The 25,239-nt window shown below is 38.9% G+C and overlaps 1 protein-coding gene across 2 annotated transcripts in view; it reads left to right on the forward strand.

Annotated features, from left to right (window-relative positions):
• LOC135649688 (uncharacterized) overlaps window positions 1–25,239 on the forward strand; it is a 78,199-nt gene that overhangs the window by 48,928 nt on the left and 4,032 nt on the right. Inside the window, exons 47-61 of one of the 2 annotated variants that reach the window (XM_065168329.1) lie at window positions 1,776–1,830; window positions 3,371–3,501; window positions 3,640–4,146; window positions 4,244–5,065; window positions 5,146–5,222; window positions 6,315–6,768; window positions 6,884–6,970; window positions 22,236–22,391; window positions 22,488–22,672; window positions 22,753–23,283; window positions 23,456–23,633; window positions 23,753–23,892; window positions 24,035–24,161; window positions 24,264–24,485; window positions 24,592–24,948. In XM_065168329.1, the coding sequence (XP_065024401.1) occupies window positions 1,776–1,830; window positions 3,371–3,501; window positions 3,640–4,146; window positions 4,244–5,065; window positions 5,146–5,222; window positions 6,315–6,768; window positions 6,884–6,970; window positions 22,236–22,391; window positions 22,488–22,672; window positions 22,753–23,283; window positions 23,456–23,633; window positions 23,753–23,892; window positions 24,035–24,161; window positions 24,264–24,485; window positions 24,592–24,948 (4,029 nt within the window). Of the gene's footprint in view, window positions 1–1,775; window positions 1,831–3,370; window positions 3,502–3,639; window positions 4,147–4,243; window positions 5,066–5,145; window positions 5,223–6,314; window positions 6,769–6,883; window positions 6,971–21,441; window positions 21,702–22,235; window positions 22,392–22,487; window positions 22,673–22,752; window positions 23,284–23,455; window positions 23,634–23,752; window positions 23,893–24,034; window positions 24,162–24,263; window positions 24,486–24,591; window positions 24,949–25,239 lie in introns of those variants that run through there. The other variant, XM_065168330.1, reaches the window with a different exon arrangement.

Consider the following 25,239-nt stretch of genomic DNA (forward strand, 5'->3'; position numbering starts at 1 on the left):
ATGTTAGACAAGACCTTGCAGTAGGCTCGGTATAGGGCTTATATGGTTCGGTACAGGCCCTGTACTAGGCAGTCATCTTTTTGGTTTTCTTTTTTTGAAAACTTGGTATGCACTGACACTCTTCTTACATTGATGCAGACCATTATGGTACAGTATGTGTACACGAAATTGTGAACCTTGCCGATTGGTACTTTTTTATTTTCTATGATACAGTATTGTACCGGTTGGTATATTGCTGATATATTAGTATAATTCTATATACTAATATATTGTACCAGTTGGTAATAATTGCAACTTGATATCAAACCGATATTTAAAACCTTGGTCCCATATATATATATATATATATATATATATATATAGGTCTGTATTGCTCATTTAGGATAGTCTGCAGTTGCTTCAAAATGATTTCTCAATATTGGTAATGTCAGGTTAGAGCAAGGATTGAAATACCGTACCGAGCGGTACACCTAATTTAGGTGTAATGGAGTTTAGGAGAGCACAAATTTGAGAAAAAAAGAGTTTGAGATAGTTTAAGAAAGTATGAGAATGAAATGGAGTGAAATAGGGGAGAAAGTTTTAAAAACATATGAAAAAGGGCTCCAACGGTCAATTTGACCGTTGGAGAACTGTTACTAAGCTGTAACGGTCGATTTCGACCGTTACCGAGCTATGCCATGACCGTTGCCCCTGATATAACCCCGTATCGTCCGATACAGGGTGTTTTTAAGCGTTCCGCTCGGTAACGGGTAGTCCGCATACCGGTAACCTGTCGGACCGGTACATACCGCCCGTACCGGGTAGTACCATTCGAAATTGCATACCTTGGGCTAGAGTACTAGGAATTTTATAGAAAAATTCCTGTGCCTTGTGTGTTGCTGTTTCCTTGTTCTCTGTTTTCAAAAGAGGATCCTTATTTTATAGTTGTGGCATACTACCTTGCTTGAAATCAGGTGACATTTTTACTTATATGTTGTATAATTGATACGTAAAGTAAAATGGGTAACTGAAAAAGAAAAGCGACGGGAAAGAGGAATAACCTATTCTCATGAGTATGGTTGCTTTTTTTATATCCACTTGATCGATTTTGAAGAAGAGTACGTGGTGACATGGGGCTGGAAGATCGGAAGGAAGATGGATCAGGGGGTCTGCTTAATGGTCAGAAAGTAACAATTTATATATAAATAAATATTTTGTATTGTGCTCAGTTTGGCTCATCAGGTTTGAAAGTGATTATGAGTGATTTGTTGTCTTGGTGCAAGGTGCTAGTGTGCATGAAACAAATATAGTACCAATATAAAAGTTTTGAGCATTGGCATGCAACATTGGGTGTTACATGAGCATTTCATGCCACCAGATCCATTTTGCATGGTCAAATGAAAAATCCTTGCATGTGATTACATACTGCTACTAAGATGAAGCTGGTAGAGCTTGTCCTGCTTTAAATATAACATATGCATGCACTTTTAGATCACATAGTTAAAGGCCTGGTGACTTCGAGGACTAGAATTTAAATTCTTTAGCCCTAATATATGCACACAAATGCCATAAAATCTGTGTTTTTGGCTGTTTGATGAGCCTTGCCAATTTGTATTTTTCGTATGCCATTATTTTTTAAAAATTTTGTATGATAAAACCAAATGTTCCACTTCCATCCTCTTAGAATTTACCATTCTTGTCATAAAACTTTTGACTGTTCAGTTCACTTTTAGACTCACCTCCAGTATGAGGATTTCATACCTGAGTTGCATAAGCAATTTCTTCATTATGTTCAGGGAATGGCTAATCTTGAAGTTGAGGTTACAAATCTTGCTTCGAAAGCTGGGAAAGGTACTAATATGTAGACACCAACTTGGTCCTGTATACTTTTATCTGGAGCATTTAGGAATCAGGAAACCTGTTTGTTTTGTTAAGTGAATGGCAAATAGTAAAACTGTTTACAAGCCTCCATTCCCCTTCTTTTAACATCTTCTCGTTTTTGTTCTTTTGTTACTCCATTTACTTAATGATGAGAGTTTGAATGGGCTTACGGCTATTTGCCTTGAAGAAAAAGAAAATAGATATTGTTCATTTTTGTCTGCAATATTTATGCTTGCAGTTGTTTACTCGTGACCGATGTGAAAGTCGTCTAATATATATAGATCCCATTACCAATATGGTATTCTGTCAAGACGATGAATGAAAATTTTGGAAACTTTGTGATACTTTTATTTGGTGTGAGAACTGATTACTGCAGAAAGGTAGTTGGATATGAATATCTGCTTTCCTTGGTATCTTTTTTTAACTAATTATAATGCATCATCAACATTGTTTCTTTGAATTTTGCATACATAATGGCATGATTACCATTTAGGCCACTTCCAATTGTTATTTTCTTAAAAGTGACTGATATATTGAAAAACTAAATATATCAGTTGACTAAGAATTAGAGGACATTGAGACTCCAAACTTCAATTGGACTAGATCCATACAAGTGAAAGCTTATCTGTGGGTCTACAATTTCAAATACAACAGTATCACAATGAAACAAACCTTGATGCCAGTTTGATGCGATACTACTTTGTCTTGCCAGTATTGACATATCAAACATTGTTATAGACTTATAGTACTTATTTTATTGTAATACATGGGCAGTATGCTGGTGTGGACCAATATTCATATTTTAAACCTTGTTCAGATCAATAAAGATAACTGTCTTGGGCTCTAAATACCTCGAAGACTCCTATCGAACTTTAACACTACTATGAAGAACACAAATATATTAGAGATGAAATGCATTTTGATGGGATAATTTTACAAAGATTCCTAGAAGCTTCTCTCTTGGAATGATTACATTCTGAAGGCAATGTAGTTAACAACCTATCAATTTGTTCCATTAAGATGATGTTTTAAAGATAAAGAGCACAAATTGAAATGGATGGATGTCACTAGAAAGATCATATGCATATCAGTAGTGGATTATTATAACTCATGCTCCTCCCGAATATGAACTTCTAACATGCATGTGTGATAACTTCCTGTGTTATGTGTGCATATTTGTCTACATGTAGGAAGTAATATTTCCTTTGCTTTTAGCTGCCATTGTTATTAAAAACTCATTCATAAAATCCTACATAATGTAATATTTATATAATATTCAGTTGATTAATTTCTGTTTAATCTTCTTTTATTATCTTCATAACCTTTCATAAATTCTTGCTGTTCATTCACTTTGGATCACAGTTGTTCCCAGTTTCCTAATTACCTTTTCTTCAGTTCTGACATAAGATGTTTCTGTTTTTTTCCCCCAAACTCTTATTTGAGTTTGAATGGTTTTTTATGCTTTGGCTGTATGGACTTATATGATGTTGACCAATGCTGAGGTGTGCAGGTGAAGTCATAGGGGCACTTTGTATTCCAGTCAGTAGCAGTGCAAGCATGCTGAAACGTGCTGCTTCAATAAAAATGCTACAGCAAGCAGCTAAGTTTCAAGAGTTCTCATCCTATCCTCTTAGGTGCAAGGTACTTATGTTGCATCTCTGGCATTGTTCTGCAAGTCCAGGATCTTATACAAAATGGTTGAGGACATTTATATTCTGAATATTTTTACTCCTACCTTGTCGTTTTAACCAACACAAAATCTTTTATTTTTGGACACAGGGACCGATAGTCAGAAATGAGGAAAGCAAAGACTGTGGTGCTCTTGTAATTTCCATTTCATATATTGATCAAAATACTGAAAAGAACTTTGAAATTACTGACAGAACAGTACCTGCCAATAGAGATGTTGGTTTTTGGGTTGGCCTTGGCCCTGATGGCCCGTGGGAGAACTTCAGTTCGGTTCTTCCACTATCAGCTGTTGTTCCAAAATTACTTAATAAACAAGCTATGGCCTTTGAAGTTATCATGAGGAATAGCAAGAAGCATGCTATTCTTAGATCTCTTGCTCTTCTTGTCAATGATGCTGATATCAAGCTTGAAGTGTCTTTATTCTCTTCTATATCACTTATCAGTCCTGTCTTGAACACAGGAACTAGCAGTTCTGTCACTGTGACAGAAGAGGTCTTTGAAAATCAGAGATATCAACCAATTTCTGGCAAGTCATCCAGTACTTGTGCTAATGATCCTGCACGCTGGAGTACCAGGGACTATTCATATTCATCTAAGGTGAGGGATAAAGAACTGTTCATTTTCAGCATAGTTTAGGTGAATGCCCTTTTTTAATGTAATATGTTTACAAAAATATATATATATATTTCTGAAGGACTTCTTTGAGCCTGCTCTTCCCACTGGTTGGAGGTGGACTTCGGCTTGGAAAATTGATAAGTCTCAGTTTTTGGACTCTGATGGGTGGGCATATGGAACTGACTTTCAGGGTTTTAACTGGCCTCCAAATTCTTCTAAACCATCTTCTAGGTCAGCTTTTGACTTTGTGCGAAGAAGGCGATGGACACGTACAAGGGAACAGTTGCCTGTGGAAAACGTAGATAATAGGAGGAATGTAATTGCTGTTCTTAGTCCAGGATCATCCACTTATTTACCATGGACAAGTATGACTAAGGATAGGGACTTGTGCTTGCAAGTTCGTCCTTTTTCAGAAAGTTCTCATGAATCTTACACCTGGAGCCAGATGTTCACCCTTGGTTCCAGAAAGGAGCAGCCTGTCAACGTCCAACCTCAACTTTCTAGGCAAAGTACCTCTAAATGTTTAGATTTTACGTCACAGAATTATGTTCTTAGATTGAATCAGCTTGAGAAGAAGGACCTTCTTTCATATTGTACTCCAAGCAATAGTGCTCAGCGGTGTTTCTGGCTTAGTGTTGGGACTGATGCCACAGTTCTTCACACACAATTGAATGCTCCTGTTTATGATTGGAAAATATCTCTTAATTCAGCTCTCAGATTGGAAAATAAGCTTCCGAGCGAAACTGAATATGCTGTTTGGGAGAAAACATTTGATGGGAAAATGATTGAACGGCAGCATGGTGTTATCTTACCAGGTGAAAGTGCTTCTGTCTATTCAGCAGATATTCGGAAACCTATTTACTTCACAATGTTTGTTCAAGGTGGCTGGGTTTTGGAAAAGGTAACAGCAACTTTAGCTATGATATTCATAATATCTACAAGGAATGTTTCTACCTGACACTATTTTGCCTTCTGTCTCAGGATGCTGTTCTAATTTTGGATTTACTAGGCCTTGATCATGCTTCTTCGTTTTGGATGCTCCAGCAACAAACTAACAGGTCTGTCATATGTGTAACTGTCCCTACAAGCTAAATGGAAGAATTTAATTCCCTCTCATACACAGAATGTATAAAGTTAGTGATGTGCATATTGGAACAGCTAGGCAGTTGGCAGTCCGAAGAACTTGTCTCGATTGAACATGAGAAATAATAATAGTAAAAAATTTGAGAAAGGAATTTTGCCTGATACCACAGGAAAAAGAATATGTTTTTAGTTACTTTTAGTAAGACTTGTACATGTTTTGGTTGACCTGACCTGATGTTCAACTAACCTGGTCCATTTGTTCAAACATGATAAAAAATCATGTCTGCCTAGTATGTTGGTTGGATCGAATTGATACCTTTTGTTATGATATATAAACAAAGTGCCACCCAATAAATAGGCCCACAAATAATAACTTGGGCCTAATGACTTTGTATTATGTTGGATTAATTGGTAATGCTTGATTGGTTACAAATAATAACTTGGGCCTGATCACCTTCGATAACATGGTTTAACGTCCATTTATCTAAGTAATTGTGGCAGTAGGTTCATCGGATTTTGTCATAGCAAAAATACACATGGTCTCAATTAAAATAAGCATAATTGAATAAGCAAACCTTTTCATCTAAAAGTATCTTTTACCACTTGCATATGTATGTAGCACTTAATGTGTGTTTATCTGTATGCACAAAGCACATTTTGGTTAGTACATATTGGTTTGTCACATCACCAACATGCTTCCTCGGTGTAAATTTTGGAACTTCTCTCTGGTTTGACTAGAGAAAAAAAGTGAATATCTTGATTCTTGTTTGCATAGAATAATCTTTATTTAAGCAATTTCAATCAGAAATTCAATAATGATGTTAAAAATTAAATCAACATATGTAATGTACTTGTAGGGTCAGAATTTGTACATTTGGTTACAAAAAGATTAGTCATCTCCCTTCTCATATATATATTTTTTGAGTTACTTTATCAATTATTAACAAGGAAAAAGCACATGGTTGTTATGTTAAATTTGCTTCTTTAATGTTGAAACAATTGGTTTTTATTTCTTTTATATCACTAAGTTTTAAGATCTCTTATTCATCATGGAGTGGTGTCTTCAGGAGGTTGCGGGTGAGTGTTGAGCATGATCTGGGGGGAACTGATGCTTCTCCAAAAACAATAAGATTTTTCGTACCTTACTGGATTCAGAATGATTCATCAGTGCCACTTTCATATCGCATTGTAGAGGTGGAACCAGTGGACAGCTCCGATGCTGATTCTCTATTAATTTCTAGAGCAGTTAAATCTGCAAAGTTTTCCATGAGAAGCTCCTCAAAGTCTTTTGATAGAAGAAATTCTAATACAAGGAGAAACATTCAGATATATGATGTTATCGAGGATATTAGTTCAAAATTCGTTATGTTCTCTCCACAGGATTTTATGAACCGTAGTGGCAGTATGTCGTTTCAGTCTCGTGGCAGCAGTACTTGTACCTCACGAGTAGGAATATCTATTGCTGTCAGCCACTGTGATAAGTACAGTCTTGGAATCTCTCTTCTTGAGCTTGAAAGCAAGGTTATAATGATCTCTATACATGTGTTTTTAATCTGTGATTTTAGAGAAGTTGATATTGTTATTGCTTATACTTTGTCTTAAGCTTTGATGATTAATGACATGAAATCTTTTACAGGAGCGGGTTGATTTTAATGCATTTGCTTCTGATGGATCATATTACAGGTTATCAGCACAACTTAAGATGGCTTCTGACAGAACCAAGGTTCTTTCTCATTCTTTTTATATATTTGGCATATTATACAGGATCATCTGGGACTGACAAACCCATCTGAACTGACTAGTTCCTGGTTATCATGAATCTTTTTGTATCTGGAACAACCAAAGCAATCAATGTCAAACCTCAGTTGATTTAGGTTGTAAAATCAGGCCTTGTTGATCAATGTAATTCTATTAATAAGAAAAGAAAAGCTAAAGAACCATTCTCTTTCTTTTCCTTCATGTTAGAGGGCGATGATGTGAAGCATATGTGAAGTTTATAGTTTATTAGTCTAAGACCAGTTTCCTTTGGACAGGTACAATATTGTTATACTATTTGGTATCATTTAATAAATTAATAAAATAATAAAAATGAATAGTATATGCATAGGTATCCAGTTATGTTCTAATACGAATAGTTGGTCATGTCGGTAAATACTGGTCAATAATATTAATCTTGACTTTTTTAAAAACTTTGTCTATGTGATTTTGTGACTTCTCCTATGTGATAATAATAACTAGCGGCAACTTAGTTTAATGTTTCAAAATCCAAACAATATCCATTCCAATTATTAAACCATAAATAACACTGATTTGATCACTATGATATCAATTGATGGAAGTAACCATATTGATAGTTAATCCTACTTTTCTTGACAAGTACTTATTAATCAGATTATTCTAAATTGGCTCTAATGGTTCCCAACTTGAATTTATAGTTTTGTATGTGTACTCTCACTTTAACATCTAGGTCCTTCCAATACAACATGATATATTTGATAACTAACAGCAGCTCATTTTTGAATTGAGACAATCAAGATTTACACCACTTTTATATGGGCTTCTCCATTTATAAAATTCTTGCATTGTCAAATCGACTTTAGTTTGCCATTTCTTGGATAAGGTTTGCGGATTAGTAAACAAATGTGGAATAACACCAATGAAGAAGTAGTTGTTGAACAAAAGCATGAGTTTCTAAATTGACACTTCTATAATCCATAATTCAGGCTATTTTTAACTCTTGATAAAATTATTTTTATTATTTTATTCTATAATCCATAAAATTATTTTTATTAATTTGAACAAAAGCACGACCTGTTTCGGTGATCTATTGAATCTGTACATACTAGTCAATACTAGCACACCGTCTTGTCACGGATAAATCTATACATAGGGTGTTCGATGTAATGTTTATGTATATCTGTGTTTTTCGATTTTATTCATGTCTTTCACAGCATGTAGTGAGCTTGTAGTACGCTTGATAGTCTTATTTTGATTAACTTTTGTAATCGTTTGAGTCCTGTAAACACAGGTTATGTGTAGGCATCGCGTGGAGGCAAAACTATCCAAAAATAGGTCATCTAGGTAGTTATTTTAGGGGTTTTTCTAGCTCCGTAGAGTAGTGCAAAGTGTCAGCCAGTACATCGTTCTGGAGCTACCAGGGTGGCACATGACTAGATGGGCATTTGGGGTATTGTTTAGTTCGCTGCCTTATTTTGTAGCAGTGTCTTGTGGGCACTTGTGAAAACTTTTTGTTATGACGAATCATCTTATTCCCTTTGCCGTTCAACCATTCAAAACTTTCGAAGTCTATGTTTGTAATTTGCATTGCCTATTAAGTGTTTGTTGAAATGTCTGCTTGTGATACCCCGAGTTAAATTCTTTCTCTAACCCATTTTATCTTTTGTAAGTCCTTATGGGACCATAAGAGGTTTTGGGGAGGCTAAACTTTTGCGGGTGGGCACACAAGGGTGCCACACGACTTATGCAAGGGCTTGTATATGAAAGGTGGACTGTTTGTGGCCATCCCAAGTCAACTGAAACTTAATATTATGGAGCATGAAAACTTTCTCTATGGCATGGGAGGGATACGTTTGTAGGAGGCTGAAGTGTGTAGTAGGTTCGGCATATTACTAGTCCTCGAGAGGTGCAACTGGGCTATATTAGCAATGAGTCATAATCTAATAAGTGCGTTCGCGGTGGCAGAACAGTGCACGATTTGTTCAGCAACGCAAAGTAGTCCAAGGGGATAGTGGCTTCCAAAACTTCTAAAGGAAAGGACGTGAAGAGGAAAGTTGCTCTAACTGGATAGATATCCAGGAGAGAAGTCTTGGTTCTCTAGAAGGAGAATCATGTACAACAGACCGCACATATTGAGGGGTACCTCAAGACAACTCCATAAAGCTCAATGGACCGAACGAGCGGTAAGGAGTCGTTGAATGATCTCGTACGAGGTAAAGTGTTGGACACATTATGAGATCAAGTGGGGGAGCGACCCTAGGCAACACCAAACAAATGCACACTTAAAGTCATCAAACTCAATAGAGGATTAACTCATAAAATGGTGGGCGCGAGGGCCACTAGTCAACTCAATGGAAATCAAGGAGTGGAGTAACTTGGGTGAAGTGCCCAAGTCGCTTGAAGGGAGTCCACATAGAACATAGAGCATGAAGCGGAGACACGAAGCTTTCCTTGGATAAAGGTCAAGGATATGAACTCTTGTAGAGGTAAGAGCGAGATCATGTCATTCCATGGGTCTCTCGTTTTGATAAAGTAGACTCATCTTACATGGTGGCAAAGTCGAAGGAAGCTTCAAGGCACATGCACCTTATCTCGACAAAGCAATTGATAGAGGGATTAAGGCTACTCAACTTGCCGAGACGAAGTTTGGGTCAAAAGGCCTTGGCACGTGGGAAGATAACATAAAGGTGGGTACTCTTGAAGAATATGCTGCAGTGCTGTCATTCGAGTTGTCGCAAAAGAAGCTATGTGCAGTGGAGATTATGCTAGGGGCAAGGGTCCAAGATTCAAACATTGACGCACCAATTTCAACGAAGCCAGTGGATTTCGAGAGTTCCTGGGCGATGGACTATCCTAGAGTTGCACTTCATTTGTGTGTGACCCAAGAGTTGGTGGACAAAGATCGATTACTAAAAGAGCGAACACAATCGAATGTGTTGGAGATCTTGCGTTGTGCTAGCAGAGGCCACACATGGAGAGATCACAGTCAAAGTTCATCCCACAAAGATCAGAATACAATGAAGATGTCACCAAGAGGCGACATGGTGTAGCGAATTGTGGTGGAATAGTTTAAGGCAATGCGACACACAAGTCCCATGAGGGACTTGATCATACAGAGGTATAATCAAGAGATATTGTCACGCCCCCAAAAATATCCATTATATTTAAAATCTTTCGTCACAACTAACCCAGGATCCAAACACACATTTGAGGTCACTAAGAAAACATTCAGATCAAAAATTTCACTTCTATAATCTACCAATTCATAACCCTATACAATTCATAAACATAGCACACATCACTCGATAATTCATACAATCTAAACTCGACTCATCAAAATAAAAACCACAATATAAATCCACAAGTGGGGAAATCCATGCAGTCACCACAATCATCGATTTACCATAAGTTCATATCATTACACAATTTTAATTTAACATTCCAAAACCCTATACATGAGGGATCCTTCAACTTACACAAAATCCACAGGTTTAGATTTATAGTCACATTTCATTAGATGCAAGGTAGCTTATACACAACTACATATATGCTAACAAAAGTTCTGCCCAACGTCTTCTAAACTTTCCACTGCCCCAGCCCATTCTTAACATTTAAGCAAGCGATACGCTATCCTGAAAAATTTATCAACAAACGGGGTGAGCATAAAGAGCTCAGCAAGTGACTAACATATCCATAACAAAATAGTACAATTTCCAAGAGATACAGTATCAAAACACAAAAGCAGAATATACGATTTCGTATACATAATATCATTAAGAGCAGAATCATAATTGTCCTTTTTAATCATACATATTTGGTTCCAGACAGATGGGGCATAGAGTAATTGGAGCATATCAGAAACAAAGGAAACATATCGGAGCTTATCAATGGCATATAAAATGTTCCAGAACACATCAACGATCTATGGAACATTACGAAGCAAACTCAATAGTGAATGAAGCATTTCAGAGCATATCAAACTCATATGTCGTACAGAAGCTCAAACGTCGTCCTTGACGTTGCAATCATATCATACTTATCCAGAGCACGAACAAAAATAACTCACCAAAACTCTGGATGTCATATCAAACATATAGAGGGTGTAGTGGGATCTCAGTCAGAATGTGATTCATCCATTTCTGAATGACCACCTGACAAAAGTCTCCCACGTCTGGGAGCTCCATCCACCCACGTCTAGGTGAAGTCAGAGGGGGCCGGCAGAGCATCGCAGGCTCTATGCATAACTCCCTTTACCATTTCTGGCAAAGGTTCACAACTCCCTTTACCATTTCTGGCAAAGGTTCACAACTCCCTTTACCATTTCTGGCAAAGGTTCACAACTCCCTTTACCATTTCTGGCAAAGGTTCACAACTCCCTTTACCATTTCTGGCAAAGGTTCACATTATCCCACACACCAGAGTACAAGAAGGCAGTTTCAACAATAAGCAGCATATAACGGAAGCACACGCGGAACAACCAAACGTACATGTGCCTTTTCAAAAACAATGATGCAAGGAACAAATCTCTCACAAAAGTATTCATTTTAGGAAAGAATTGAAAGCAAGAGTGTACAGGGATTCCAAGCAATCATAATCAGCTCAATTCCAATAAGAAGGTTAGACAAATTCAGATATCCAAAGGAATGGAACCAAATACGCGAAATCAACCAAAGCTCGATTTCGGACAGAATTCCAGTGGCACATCAAACAAATATTTTAGAATAACAATTATGCTCCAATACCCATAATAAGGCTACGGTCGAATCATATATCAATCTATATTAAGATGGAACAGATTTCATATGAAACAGGGCTCCCAACACTGAGTTACCTCTGATTTGGTAACACAAGGTCAAAATCACAATCACTGTGTTACAGAATTTATAGGGTCGGAATCAACAGACGATAGGGTGGGCAATTAAACTCCAAAATTTTCAAACTATATGTCAAAAGAGAGAATTTCAAGTCTACTTTCAAATAAAATCAGTTTGATACAAATCAGAATTTTCAACAGGGAGTTATAGGCGTTTTAGTATCGAAAGGTCAGAAATCAGAACTCTGTTTTACAGCGTCTATAGGCTCTTTTGAAACAAATTTTTGGGTAAGTATTCGGTGTCCAAAATCTACAAAATCGGTGTCAAAAGAAACACATACGAGTCTAATTCCAAACAAAATAGTTCCTGCCTGAATTCTCATTCTATATTAAAACTTATAGCCGAAACAGTGCTTAGGGGTCAGTTTACCGAAAGACTTTCAGAATCCATGGTTTAAGTCCAAAGAGAGATATATCAGTTTCTAAATAGAAATCTTCCAATTTATTTTGAATCAACATAAAAACAGAGTCAAATACTTATGTAGGATGGGGTTAGAACACTTGCCTTTGCAAATTTTGACCCGAAGATCCAAAGAAGGTGCCAACCCAAATCCTTCTACTTTTCCTCCGTGTCCTCTCTCTGTTTCGTTTTGTGCTCCCGTTTTCTTCCTTTCTTCGCAACTACACCACGTGTCGAACATCGAGGCACAGTCACCTGCTCTCTCTTACTCTCATTCCTTCTTTTTCTTTCCCAAACGCAGCTGTCACAGCCGCCGTCGCTGCCGCTGCCACAATCGCAGCCACGACCGCAACTGCGGTCACAACCGCAGCCCCCTTCCACTGCACTATTTCCTTCTTCCCTTCTCTCGTTCCTACTCTTTCTCTTTCCCAAAAGCAGCTACTGCAGCTACTGCAGCCACCACACTCGCAGCCTCTTCTTCCTCCCCTGCTCATCTTCCTCTCCTTCTTCTCTTCCAACTGCAGCTGCCATCGCCGCAGCCGTAGCCCCTTCTCTTCTTCCTCTCCTTCCCTTCTTCCTTTCTCTTCTTCTTCCTTTCCTTCTCTTCTTTCCCAGCTGCATGCTGCAGTCGCAGCCTCAGCCACGGCCACAGCCTTTTCTTCCTCCCCTGCTCATCTTCCTCTCCTTCTTCTCTTCCAACTGCAGCTGCCATCGCCGCAGCCGCAGCCCCTTCTCTTCTTCCTCTCCTTCCCTTCTTCCTTTCTCTTCTTCTTTCCCTGCCACAGCTGCAGCTGCCACAACCGCAGCCGCAGCTACTTTCTTCCCTTCTCCTCTTCCTTTTCCTTCCTTTCTTCTTCTTCTCTTCTTCTCCTTCCTCCCCTTCTTCTCCCCGACGTCACCCACACCCTCTCCTCTGTTTCGTCTGCAGGAAACAGAGGTATCACAACCTCTTCCCCTGCTTCCTCTTCCTCTTCTCTTCCTCTTCTTCTTCTTCTCCTCTTCGAACGCCCCACAGCTTCTCGCTGCAGCCCTCGCTGCAGCCACCTCCTCTTCTTCTTCTTCTCCTTCTTCTTCTTCTCTTCTCCCTCTTCTTCCTCTCTTCTTCCTCCTCTCTTCTTTTCCCTCTTCTTCTTCTTCTTCTTCTTCTTCTCTTCTCCCTCTTCTTCCTCTCTTCTTCTACCACTCTCCTTCTTGTCCTCACGCCCCACCGCTCTCTCTGTTTCTGGAAGAAACAGAGTGCGTGGGAGGCGGTGGGATAATACCGAATTTTCGGTTTTCCCTTTTTTTTTCTTTTTTGCAACTTAGCAGTTTAGTCCTTGTAATTTCTATATTTACATATAGGTCCTCCAATTTACATATAAATCTTTATTAATAGTTTTTAAAAGCGAGGGATATTACACTCTCCCCCCCTTAAAAGAAAATTTAGTCCTCTAAATTGATCATAGCTCAATCGATGAAAAGATGAGGATTATGATATCTCTATTTCCTCCTCCTACTCTTAAATAGTTTCATCAATACAATACAATTACATAATTATCCACGAACGACCGAAATATTCTCCTCCTTGATCCTCAATAGACGGTAACCCGACATTCAAGCAATTTTTCTAAAAATACTTGCGCACCCTACAGTTAATCAAGCAAGTCGTTACTTCAGGAAATACTCATTTTTGATTGTCACCTGATTCAATTGTCTATAATCATTACAAAGCCTCAATGTTCCATACATCTTTTTAACTGACACCGGAGCACCCCATGATGAAATATTAAGCCAAATAAAATCCTCATTTAATAATCCTTGTAGTTGCTTTTCCAATTCCACTTACTCAAATGATATCTTTCTGTAGAGAGGCTTAGATATTGGGATTGTCCCAAGGACCAAATCAAAAGCAAGATCACATTTGGAGATAATCCAAACAAGTCATCCTGGGATACATTAGGCAAGGAGATAAATAATGTCCAATACTCTCAAAATAAAAGATCGGCTGATCAAATATGCAAAAAGTGATCATTGGTTATATACCAATCCATACTGGTATGATAAGAAGATAGCCAATCCATACCAAGTATAATATCATAACTCCAAATCTCTAGGAGAACTAAATCAGCAAAGTTCAAGTTCTCCAACAAAAATCAGACAAGAGGACCAGATTCAAGTTCGTTATCAAAGAATCTCCAATGATTGTACTTACATATAGCACATAATGTAGTGGTCTAGGTTGAATACCCAAGTGATAGGCAAAATATTCCGAATCAAATCATAGATGGGACCCATGGTCAAACAAATATTTGCATTCTTTCATAAACATATATAATACCTTTGACCACTAATTCATAAGTTTCAGAATCATATTCAGTAATAGCATACACTCTGACATGGGCTGATGATTTATGAGGCAGTGACTCTTTCTTATTGTTCAAAGGGCAGTCTTTTATTTTATGATCCAACTTTCTACAAGCAAAATAGACTCCAATCACCCGAAACACAAATTTGTTTCATAATTTAACTTATAATTCACACATGATTAAGTCTTTTATGGTGACTTCCCATTTCAAATCCAAATGCCTTGACCCTCTTGTTATTATTTTCTGATTCATTTCCAATCATATTTTTATTGGTAACTTGTCCTTATCATCTTGCCACTGATCTCCAAAAATTCTTTTCATTTTTCCCATTAATGATCAGCCTCTACATCCAATATAAGGTGGCAAAAGAAATCGTTTGATTATCAGAACAATTTTGTACATCGAATATCTTCTCTATTCGCATCATCCATTTTTCTGCCACCAATGAAATTAGGTCCACTATGCTTCTGCTGCGCCACTCTGATTCAATATCCCAAATCAATCCTTTCATTCCTCTTAATTAATCAGAAACAAATGAAATAGGAGGACCAAATGTCCTCGTCATCCCAGATTCCTAAATCATCAAAAGAACATTTTCTTTGATCAATCTCTAAATGATAGTCAATAAACCTCAAAAAAACATAATATTCTTAGTGATTCTCAAATCATGCTCTGATACCACCTCTGTCACGCCCCCAAAAATATCCATTATATTTAAAATCTTTCGTCACAACTAACCCAGGATCCAAACACACATTTGAGGTCACTAAGAAAACATTCAGATCAAAAATTTCACTTCTATAATCTACCAATTCATAACCCTGTACAATTCATAAACATAGCACACATCACTCGATAATTCATACAATCTAAACTCGACTCATCAAAATAAAAACCACAATATAAATCCACAAGTGGGGAAATCCATGCAGTCACCACAATCATCGATTTACCATAAGTTCATATCATTACACAATTTTAATTTAACATTCCAAAACCCTATACATGAGGGATCCTTCAACTTACACAAAATCCACAGGTTTAGATTTATAGTCACATTTCATTAGATGCAAGGTAGCTTATACACAACTACATATATGCTAACAAAAGTTCTGCCCAACGTCTTCTAAACTTTCCACTGCCCCAGCCCATTCTTAACATTTAAGCAAGCGATACGCTATCCTGAAAAATTTATCAACAAACGGGGTGAGCATAAAGAGCTCAGCAAGTGACTAACATATCCATAACAAAATAGTACAATTTCCAAGAGATACAGTATCAAAACACAAAAGCAGAATATACGATTTCGTATACATAATATCATTAAGAGCAGAATCATAATTGTCCTTTTTAATCATACATATTTGGTTCCAGACAGATGGGGCATAGAGTAATTGGAGCATATCAGAAACAAAGGAAACATATCGGAGCTTATCAATGGCATATAAAATGTTCCAGAACACATCAACGATCTATGGAACATTACGAAGCAAACTCAATAGTGAATGAAGCATTTCAGAGCATATCAAACTCATATGTCGTACAGAAGCTCAAACGTCGTCCTTGACGTTGCAATCATATCATACTTATCCAGAGCACGAACAAAAATAACTCACCAAAACTCTGGATGTCATATCAAACATATAGAGGGTGTAGTGGGATCTCAGTCAGAATGTGATTCATCCATTTCTGAATGACCACCTGACAAAAGTCTCCCACGTCTGGGAGCTCCATCCACCCACGTCTAGGTGAAGTCAGAGGGGGCCGGCAGAGCATCGCAGGCTCTATGCATAACTCCCTTTACCATTTCTGGCAAAGGTTCACAACTCCCTTTACCATTTCTGGCAAAGGTTCACAACTCCCTTTACCATTTCTGGCAAAGGTTCACAACTCCCTTTACCATTTCTGGCAAAGGTTCACAACTCCCTTTACCATTTCTGGCAAAGGTTCACATTATCCCACACACCAGAGTACAAGAAGGCAGTTTCAACAATAAGCAGCATATAACGGAAGCACACGCGGAACAACCAAACGTACATGTGCCTTTTCAAAAACAATGATGCAAGGAACAAATCTCTCACAAAAGTATTCATTTTAGGAAAGAATTGAAAGCAAGAGTGTACAGGGATTCCAAGCAATCATAATCAGCTCAATTCCAATAAGAAGGTTAGACAAATTCAGATATCCAAAGGAATGGAACCAAATACGCGAAATCAACCAAAGCTCGATTTCGGACAGAATTCCAGTGGCACATCAAACAAATATTTTAGAATAACAATTATGCTCCAATACCCATAATAAGGCTACGGTCGAATCATATATCAATCTATATTAAGATGGAACAGATTTCATATGAAACAGGGCTCCCAACACTGAGTTACCTCTGATTTGGTAACACAAGGTCAAAATCACAATCACTGTGTTACAGAATTTATAGGGTCGGAATCAACAGACGATAGGGTGGGCAATTAAACTCCAAAATTTTCAAACTATATGTCAAAAGAGAGAATTTCAAGTCTACTTTCAAATAAAATCAGTTTGATACAAATCAGAATTTTCAACAGGGAGTTATAGGCGTTTTAGTATCGAAAGGTCAGAAATCAGAACTCTGTTTTACAGCGTCTATAGGCTCTTTTGAAACAAATTTTTGGGTAAGTATTCGGTGTCCAAAATCTACAAAATCGGTGTCAAAAGAAACACATACGAGTCTAATTCCAAACAAAATAGTTCCTGCCTGAATTCTCATTCTATATTAAAACTTATAGCCGAAACAGTGCTTAGGGGTCAGTTTACCGAAAGACTTTCAGAATCCATGGTTTAAGTCCAAAGAGAGATATATCAGTTTCTAAATAGAAATCTTCCAATTTATTTTGAATCAACATAAAAACAGAGTCAAATACTTATGTAGGATGGGGTTAGAACACTTGCCTTTGCAAATTTTGACCCGAAGATCCAAAGAAGGTGCCAACCCAAATCCTTCTACTTTTCCTCCGTGTCCTCTCTCTGTTTCGTTTTGTGCTCCCGTTTTCTTCCTTTCTTCGCAACTACACCACGTGTCGAACATCGAGGCACAGTCACCTGCTCTCTCTTACTCTCATTCCTTCTTTTTCTTTCCCAAACGCAGCTGTCACAGCCGCCGTCGCTGCCGCTGCCACAATCGCAGCCACGACCGCAACTGCGGTCACAACCGCAGCCCCCTTCCACTGCACTATTTCCTTCTTCCCTTCTCTCGTTCCTACTCTTTCTCTTTCCCAAAAGCAGCTACTGCAGCTACTGCAGCCACCACACTCGCAGCCTCTTCTTCCTCCCCTGCTCATCTTCCTCTCCTTCTTCTCTTCCAACTGCAGCTGCCATCGCCGCAGCCGTAGCCCCTTCTCTTCTTCCTCTCCTTCCCTTCTTCCTTTCTCTTCTTCTTCCTTTCCTTCTCTTCTTTCCCAGCTGCATGCTGCAGTCGCAGCCTCAGCCACGGCCACAGCCTTTTCTTCCTCCCCTGCTCATCTTCCTCTCCTTCTTCTCTTCCAACTGCAGCTGCCATCGCCGCAGCCGCAGCCCCTTCTCTTCTTCCTCTCCTTCCCTTCTTCCTTTCTCTTCTTCTTTCCCTGCCACAGCTGCAGCTGCCACAACCGCAGCCGCAGCTACTTTCTTCCCTTCTCCTCTTCCTTTTCCTTCCTTTCTTCTTCTTCTCTTCTTCTCCTTCCTCCCCTTCTTCTCCCCGACGTCACCCACACCCTCTCCTCTGTTTCGTCTGCAGGAAACAGAGGTATCACAACCTCTTCCCCTGCTTCCTCTTCCTCTTCTCTTCCTCTTCTTCTTCTTCTCCTCTTCGAACGCCCCACAGCTTCTCGCTGCAGCCCTCGCTGCAGCCACCTCCTCTTCTTCTTCTTCTCCTTCTTCTTCTTCTCTTCTCCCTCTTCTTCCTCTCTTCTTCCTCCTCTCTTCTTTTCCCTCTTCTTCTTCTTCTTCTTCTTCTTCTCTTCTCCCTCTTCTTCCTCTCTTCTTCTACCACTCTCCTTCTTGTCCTCACGCCCCACCGCTCTCTCTGTTTCTGGAAGAAACAGAGTGCGTGGGAGGCGGTGGGATAATACCGAATTTTCGGTTTTCCCTTTTTTTTTCTTTTTTGCAACTTAGCAGTTTAGTCCTTGTAATTTCTATATTTACATATAGGTCCTCCAATTTACATATAAATCTTTATTAATAGTTTTTAAAAGCGAGGGATATTACAGATATTAGGAGCTCCACTTCGGGGAGCAACATGATGACAAGAAGAGCTATGTTTTCAAGTAGTGAATGTCATGGTACCGTAGAGGCGAGTCTTCCATGAGTGTACCAAATTTGCTTTAGATAAAAGCCTTGGTCATCAGCATATGATGGGCTATGTACCATCGAGGGGGATTCGAAGTGCAAGTACTAGGGAGTCCTATAGGGGAGATGATCATGCAGAGGTATAACTGAAGCGACTATAGAGTTAGAATGCTCTAGAGCTTATATTCGCTTGAGGGAGTCCGGCAAGTCAGATGACAAGGTTGAGCGAGCGAACGTTGCTATCAAAGATACAAAGGAGAATAAAATTGACGCGAGCCCTGCAACATGATGGCGGAGGTCATGCATGAGAGTTGCAGTTTATCTTTCCATCGACCAAGGGGAACTGCTCGAAGAATATAGACGTATTGAAGCAAGTGGTCAAAAGGGACGAGGAAGTGACGACGAGTCCAGAGGAACTTAGCTACCTAAAACCAACGTTGGTTAGAATGGAGGTAAACTCGAAGAAGTGCCAAATGCTGTAGAGGCGGATCTACTAATCGCAAAGAAAGGAACGCAGATGTGAGACAATGAATAGTTAGGGTCATGGGCATGGCAACACCATGGTATTACAAAGGTAAGACTTCTGTTGAGTCATCGATTCCTTACTCTTATGGAGGGAGAGCGTATGATCGTGAAAGGGGACCGTGGAGATAGAGAATGCAGAGGCAAACACCAAGTACTGAGACAAAGCAGAAGGGCGGAGGCTAGGGAACTTCGTAAGATCGGTGTTGATGAGCTTCTTATCAACACCATGGTATTACAAAGGTAAGACTTCTGTTGAGTCATCGATTCCTTACTCTTATGGAGGGAGAGCGTATGATCGTGAAAGGGGACCGTGGAGATAGAGAATGCAGAGGCAAACACCAAGTACTGAGACAAAGCAGAAGGGCGGAGGCTAGGGAACTTCGTAAGATCGGTGTTGATGAGCTTCTTATCAAGATAACCGAAAATAGGGGACTTCGGGTTGATGCAAGAGTGCTCTACCAAGGAACATAGTAGGTCATACGTAAAACTGTACCTTTTCTACTTAAAGGAGTAGACGGTGGAAATGATGGAGAAGACGATATAATCCTAGAGGCGACCAAAATTATTGAAGACATGCTTCAAGTCGAATCGAAATTTTGTTCTTTTCGGGCAAAACTTCTTGCATTCTGGAAGTTCAATAGCAATGAAGAGGCGAATTGTAGAAGCTAACTCAACGCAAGAAGTGCAAACGCTTTAGGTGCTTCAGAACTATGACCAAAGAGCAAGAGAAGGCTGGTAACTAGCTTGACGCATGAACTATAACTCTCGAGGAGGCAAGCGAAGTTAAGTAACATTTGCCTTCTCAACTCTTAAGAGAATAGGTGAATTCGAATACCCCAATTCTTTTATTTATCCAACAAATAAGCTCCGCACATCTTCAAATTTTCTTTGAAAAGACTCGATGGAAAAAACATTTGGCAAATTCTTACCAATGGTGATTGGTTCCACCGAGAGTAGGACGTTCGCTTCATTTCCCAATAGAATACCAATCAAAAGCAGAAATGATACAAGCCTTCTTGAAGGTGACAACTAAGCGAAAGAGGAATCAATGGACAAATTTTACGAAGGAAAACTTCAAAGTCTTTACAGCGATACTTATTAAAGCTCCAACAAGCATGCACCCAATTCAAGCGATGTGAGACGTTTGAGGGGCTGACCCGTAATAAGGTATTTTCTTTCATCTGAGGAATCTGTAGAAACTACCAAAGATCAATGCAACTTGATCGACCTCGCACCAGAACCAGAAGAGTTACTGGCGAGTTAAAGCAGCGTTGGTGGATTAAAGATCAACGCAACTTGATCGACCCCACACCAGAAGAGTCACTGGTGAGTTAAAGCAGCGTTGGCGGATTAAAGTTTGACTACTCAATAACAACAGCAGAGAGCAACTAGAAGGCGAGGGAGGAGCACTGCAACTAAAGCAGAAGATTGAAGATCTTCAAAAGCGAGGAGATACAACGTACGCAAAGGCTTTGACGTGGATGTCAAAAGAATGAGGGAGAATGTCACAGACAAATCTGTACACAGGGTTTTTGATGTAATGTTTGTGTTTGTCCGTACCTTTCGGTTTTGTTTATGCTTTACACAACATGTAGAGGGCTTGTAGTAGGCTTGGCTGCCCCATTTTGGTTAGCTTTGGTAACCGCTTTAGTCTTGTAAATGTAAGTTGTGTGCAGTCATCGTATAGAGATATAGCTACCTAAGAATAGGCCATCCAGGAATCATTTTGGGGGTTTTATAGCACCTTGGAGTTAGCTGAGTGGCACATGGCTGGCTTGGCCTTTGGGGTATTATTAAGGGTTGGTTCGTTGCCTTGTTCCAGGGCAATGTCATGTGGGCACTTGTGGGGAATTTTGGCTATAGTGGACCCGCTTGAACCCTTTGTTGTGCGATTGTGTAGAGCTTGGGAAGTATATATTTGTAATTTACGTTGTCTATCAAGTATTTGCTGAAATGTTCGCTTGTTGGATCTCAAGTTAAATGCTTCTTCTAGCCTATCTTCTCTTTTGCAGGTTTTTGTGGGACCATAAGAAGTTTCGATGAGACTGACCCTTTGCGGATGGACGCACAAGGTTACCACACGACTTAGGCAAATCCGACTAACTCTATAACAGTTTGTTGGTACATAGTTATGCATCGATGTTTTGGAAAGGAAGAAAAAGAGGGAGAAGAGGAAGGGGCGATGAAGGAAGGAGAAGGAAAAAGGAAGAAGAGGTGCGAGTGTACCTGGGAAGAAAGAATGTGGTGGCAACAACATTGGTAGCGGTGTAGTGAAGCAACAACAATGGCGTTGGCAATGGTAGCGGCAAAGCAGCAGCATTGAACGCGGAAAGAGAGCTCGTGTTCATGAGCCCTAATTTTTATTTTAGGATTTTTTTTTCTTTTCTTAATGCCGAGTTCGACAAGCCCACCACTATTTTCGATTCTTTTATTATTTTTAGAACTGGACCGGGCTACCCAGAACGGGGGTGCTCAATGTACCAGTCCACGTCCAGACCGGTATGTACTGCCTGTTTCATACCGTTTTGGGTGGTACAACAATCCTTGCTTAAATGTATGAAATGATTTGGTGATTGAAGTGTATGGTATAAATTTTGGCTTACTCTGATTTATACCATGATGTGAAAGAGTGAAGAACATTCTAATTTTACATGTCATTATTTTATAAGCTGTGAAAACTGAAAACTTCATCACATCATTACTTCTTAAGATTTTTGTTTATTGGTTTCAAAACCCAAACTGGTATTCGACCTTCATCTGTGGTTAATTGTAACCTTGCACTTAATAAATTGTAATTCATGTGTAGGTTGTCCATATCCTGCCACGGACTCTATTTATCAACAGGATCGGACACAGCATATGTTTGTCTCAGTGTAACTCTGAAAGAGAAAATTGGGTTCATCCAACTGATCCTCCAAAGCTATTTAAATGGGATTCGAATGCTAGAAATGAGTTGTTGAGGGTGAGGATTCTCGATCAATTTTAATTGTTTTGCCTTTGTTTCTATGTTATCCTTTATATTGGAAAAATTATGTTTTTGATTATCTTCTATTGACAGATACGACTTGATGAATACAAGTGGAGTACGCCGTTTAGCATTGAAAATGATGGTATGATGTGTGTTTTCCTAAAGGATGATCTGGGAAATGATCTGATTTTTCTGAGAGTAGAAGTAAGAGGGGGAACAAAAAGTTCTCGCTATGAAGTTGTTTTCCATCTTGCCACTTTAACAAGCCCTTACAGGTATATTTTCTGCCTCTACTCTATATTTAGTTTTTCCTTGTGGGCTTCTAATATTCATGGATATTTCTCACTTTTAACAGGATTGAAAACCGCTCAATGTTCTTACCTGTGCGTGTTCGCCAAGCGGATGGTACTGATGATTCCTGGCAAAGTCTTCCTCCTAATTCTGCTGCTTCATTTTTCTGGCAAGATCTTGGTAGACTACGGCTATTAGAGGTCTTAGTTGACGGAATGGACCCCTTGAGATCTGCTAGATATAACATTGATGAGGTTATGGAGAGTCATCCTATGCTGGAATCTAGTGGACCTATTAAAGCTTTGCAAGTTACCGTTCATAAAGAGGGGAAGATGCACATTACTCGAATCAGTGATTGGATGCCAGAAAATGAAACCCAGGAATATGTACATGAGAGAGATCAATTACATGCACCTTCACCGCAGATTGACTACAAGGAACCATCTTCTACCTTGGATAGTGAATTCCATGTTACTTTTGAACTAACAGAGCTGGGGCTGTCCTTAATAGACCATATGCCTGAGGAGGTTCTGTATCTATCTGTGCAGAATCTTCTCATTTGTTATTCGTCTGGGCTGGGTTCTGGAGTCAGCAGGTGAGTCCTTTTTTATAGCAAAGCAGGAAAGATGCAACTTTATTTCATCAAGAGAATACAATCTATACAAGAGGAAAGTACGGTGACGAGGAACAGAAATTACACAAGATTATGCATTCTCTGGCTATTTAAACTTTTCATCTTCTTGTTTTTTGTGTTTTTGTTTGTGCAGATTCAAATTACGAATGGATGAGATTCAAGTGGATAATCAATTGCCTTTGAGCCCAATGCCAGTTCTGTTCAGATTACAGAGAGTTGGTGAACAGACAGACTTTGTTCTGAAGTTCTCTATGACCATGCAAACTAATAATTCCTTAGACTTTTGCGTATACCCATATATCGGTCTGCAGGTGCATATGTTGATTGTTCCTGCTTGAGTCACTATTTTAATTTAAACAACATTATTCTGAATCTTTTGATGTTCTTTCTGGTGGATTAATGACTTATAGCAACATTCACTTTCTTATAGGTTCCTGATAATTCTGCATTTTTGGTTAATATTCATGAACCAATTATTTGGCGCCTTCATGAGATGTTCCAACAAGTGAAGATTGACAGGATATCAAGCTCTTCAACTGCTGTGTCAGTTGATCCAATAATAAAAATTGGGTATGTGAATACTTCACTGAATTTTACTATTGGCCAGACCTGTGCATGGCTTTGATCAATGCACTGCATTTTGGTATGAAGTATGAACTGTTCCAATCTCTTCACTTACGTAGATACTAATGAAGTATTATTTTGCTATTAGGCTTCTTAACATATCTGAAATCCGATTTAAAGTATCAATGGCTATGTCACCCGCTCAACGACCAAGAGGTGTTCTTGGGTTTTGGTCATCTTTGATGACTGCACTTGGTAACATGGAACACATGCCGGTAGGTCTAATATTCTCCAGTAAATGGTATCAAGTATTTCTGATATAGTTGTTTCGCTGCAAAAAAAAAAATTGAGTCCTTTATGGTTTTTAATGTTTTTAGGTGCGCATCCCTCATAGATACCGTGAAGAAGTTTGCATGCGTCAAAGTGCTCTTACGAGTACTGCAGTAACTAATATACAAAAAGATCTTCTTACTCAACCTCTTCAGTTGCTTTCTGGGGTTGATATTCTTGGAAACGCCAGTAGTGCACTTAGTAATATGAGTAAAGGTGTTGCTGCTTTATCCATGGACAAGAAATTTATTCAAAGCCGACAAAAACAGGTGTGGAAAATTTCAATCAAATTAAATGAGATTTTGGATACTCTATGATGCATCATTTAAGCCATTAAATGAATGTAATGAGATACTATTGTACTGTTTCTTTTAGGATAGCAAAGGTGTTGAAGATATTGGTGATGTAATTAGAGAAGGAGGTGGAGCTCTTGCAAAGGGCCTCTTTAGAGGTGTGACAGGCATATTAACAAAGCCTCTAGAAGGTGCAAAAACTTCAGGTGTTGAAGGCTTTGTTCAGGGTGTAGGTAAAGGTTTAATTGGTGCTGCAACTCAACCTGTGAGTGGTGTCCTTGATCTTTTATCGAAAACTACAGAAGGTGCCAATGCTGTAAGAATGAAGATTTCATCAGCTATCATGTCAGAAGAGCAATTGCTCCGAAAACGTCTACCCCGAGCAATTGGGGGAGATAATTTGCTCCGCCCTTATGATGAATATAAAGCACAAGGACAGGTAATCGAGCCTTCACTTGGTGGAATCGCGGTCAAGATATTGAACTGCCATTTTTTATATGTTTTTCACCATCTCTTTCTAGATTCTTTATTCATTTTCATATTATAGACTTAATTTGGGATTCAGACTTAAATTTTTTGTAAGTTTAGCCATCTCTATTTTCCTTTGGTTTTATGTTATTTGTCCCCTTTTATGTGTGCCACCAAAATTTCAAACAACTAGTAACATATCTGATGTTGGTTAAAGATACAGTGTAAGAACACTTGCTGATCTGTTTTTTTTGGGTGAAAT

Source organism: Musa acuminata, chromosome BXJ3-9, assembly GCF_036884655.1.
Source record: "Musa acuminata AAA Group cultivar baxijiao chromosome BXJ3-9, Cavendish_Baxijiao_AAA, whole genome shotgun sequence".
Taxonomy (NCBI): Eukaryota; Viridiplantae; Streptophyta; class Magnoliopsida; order Zingiberales; family Musaceae; genus Musa; species Musa acuminata.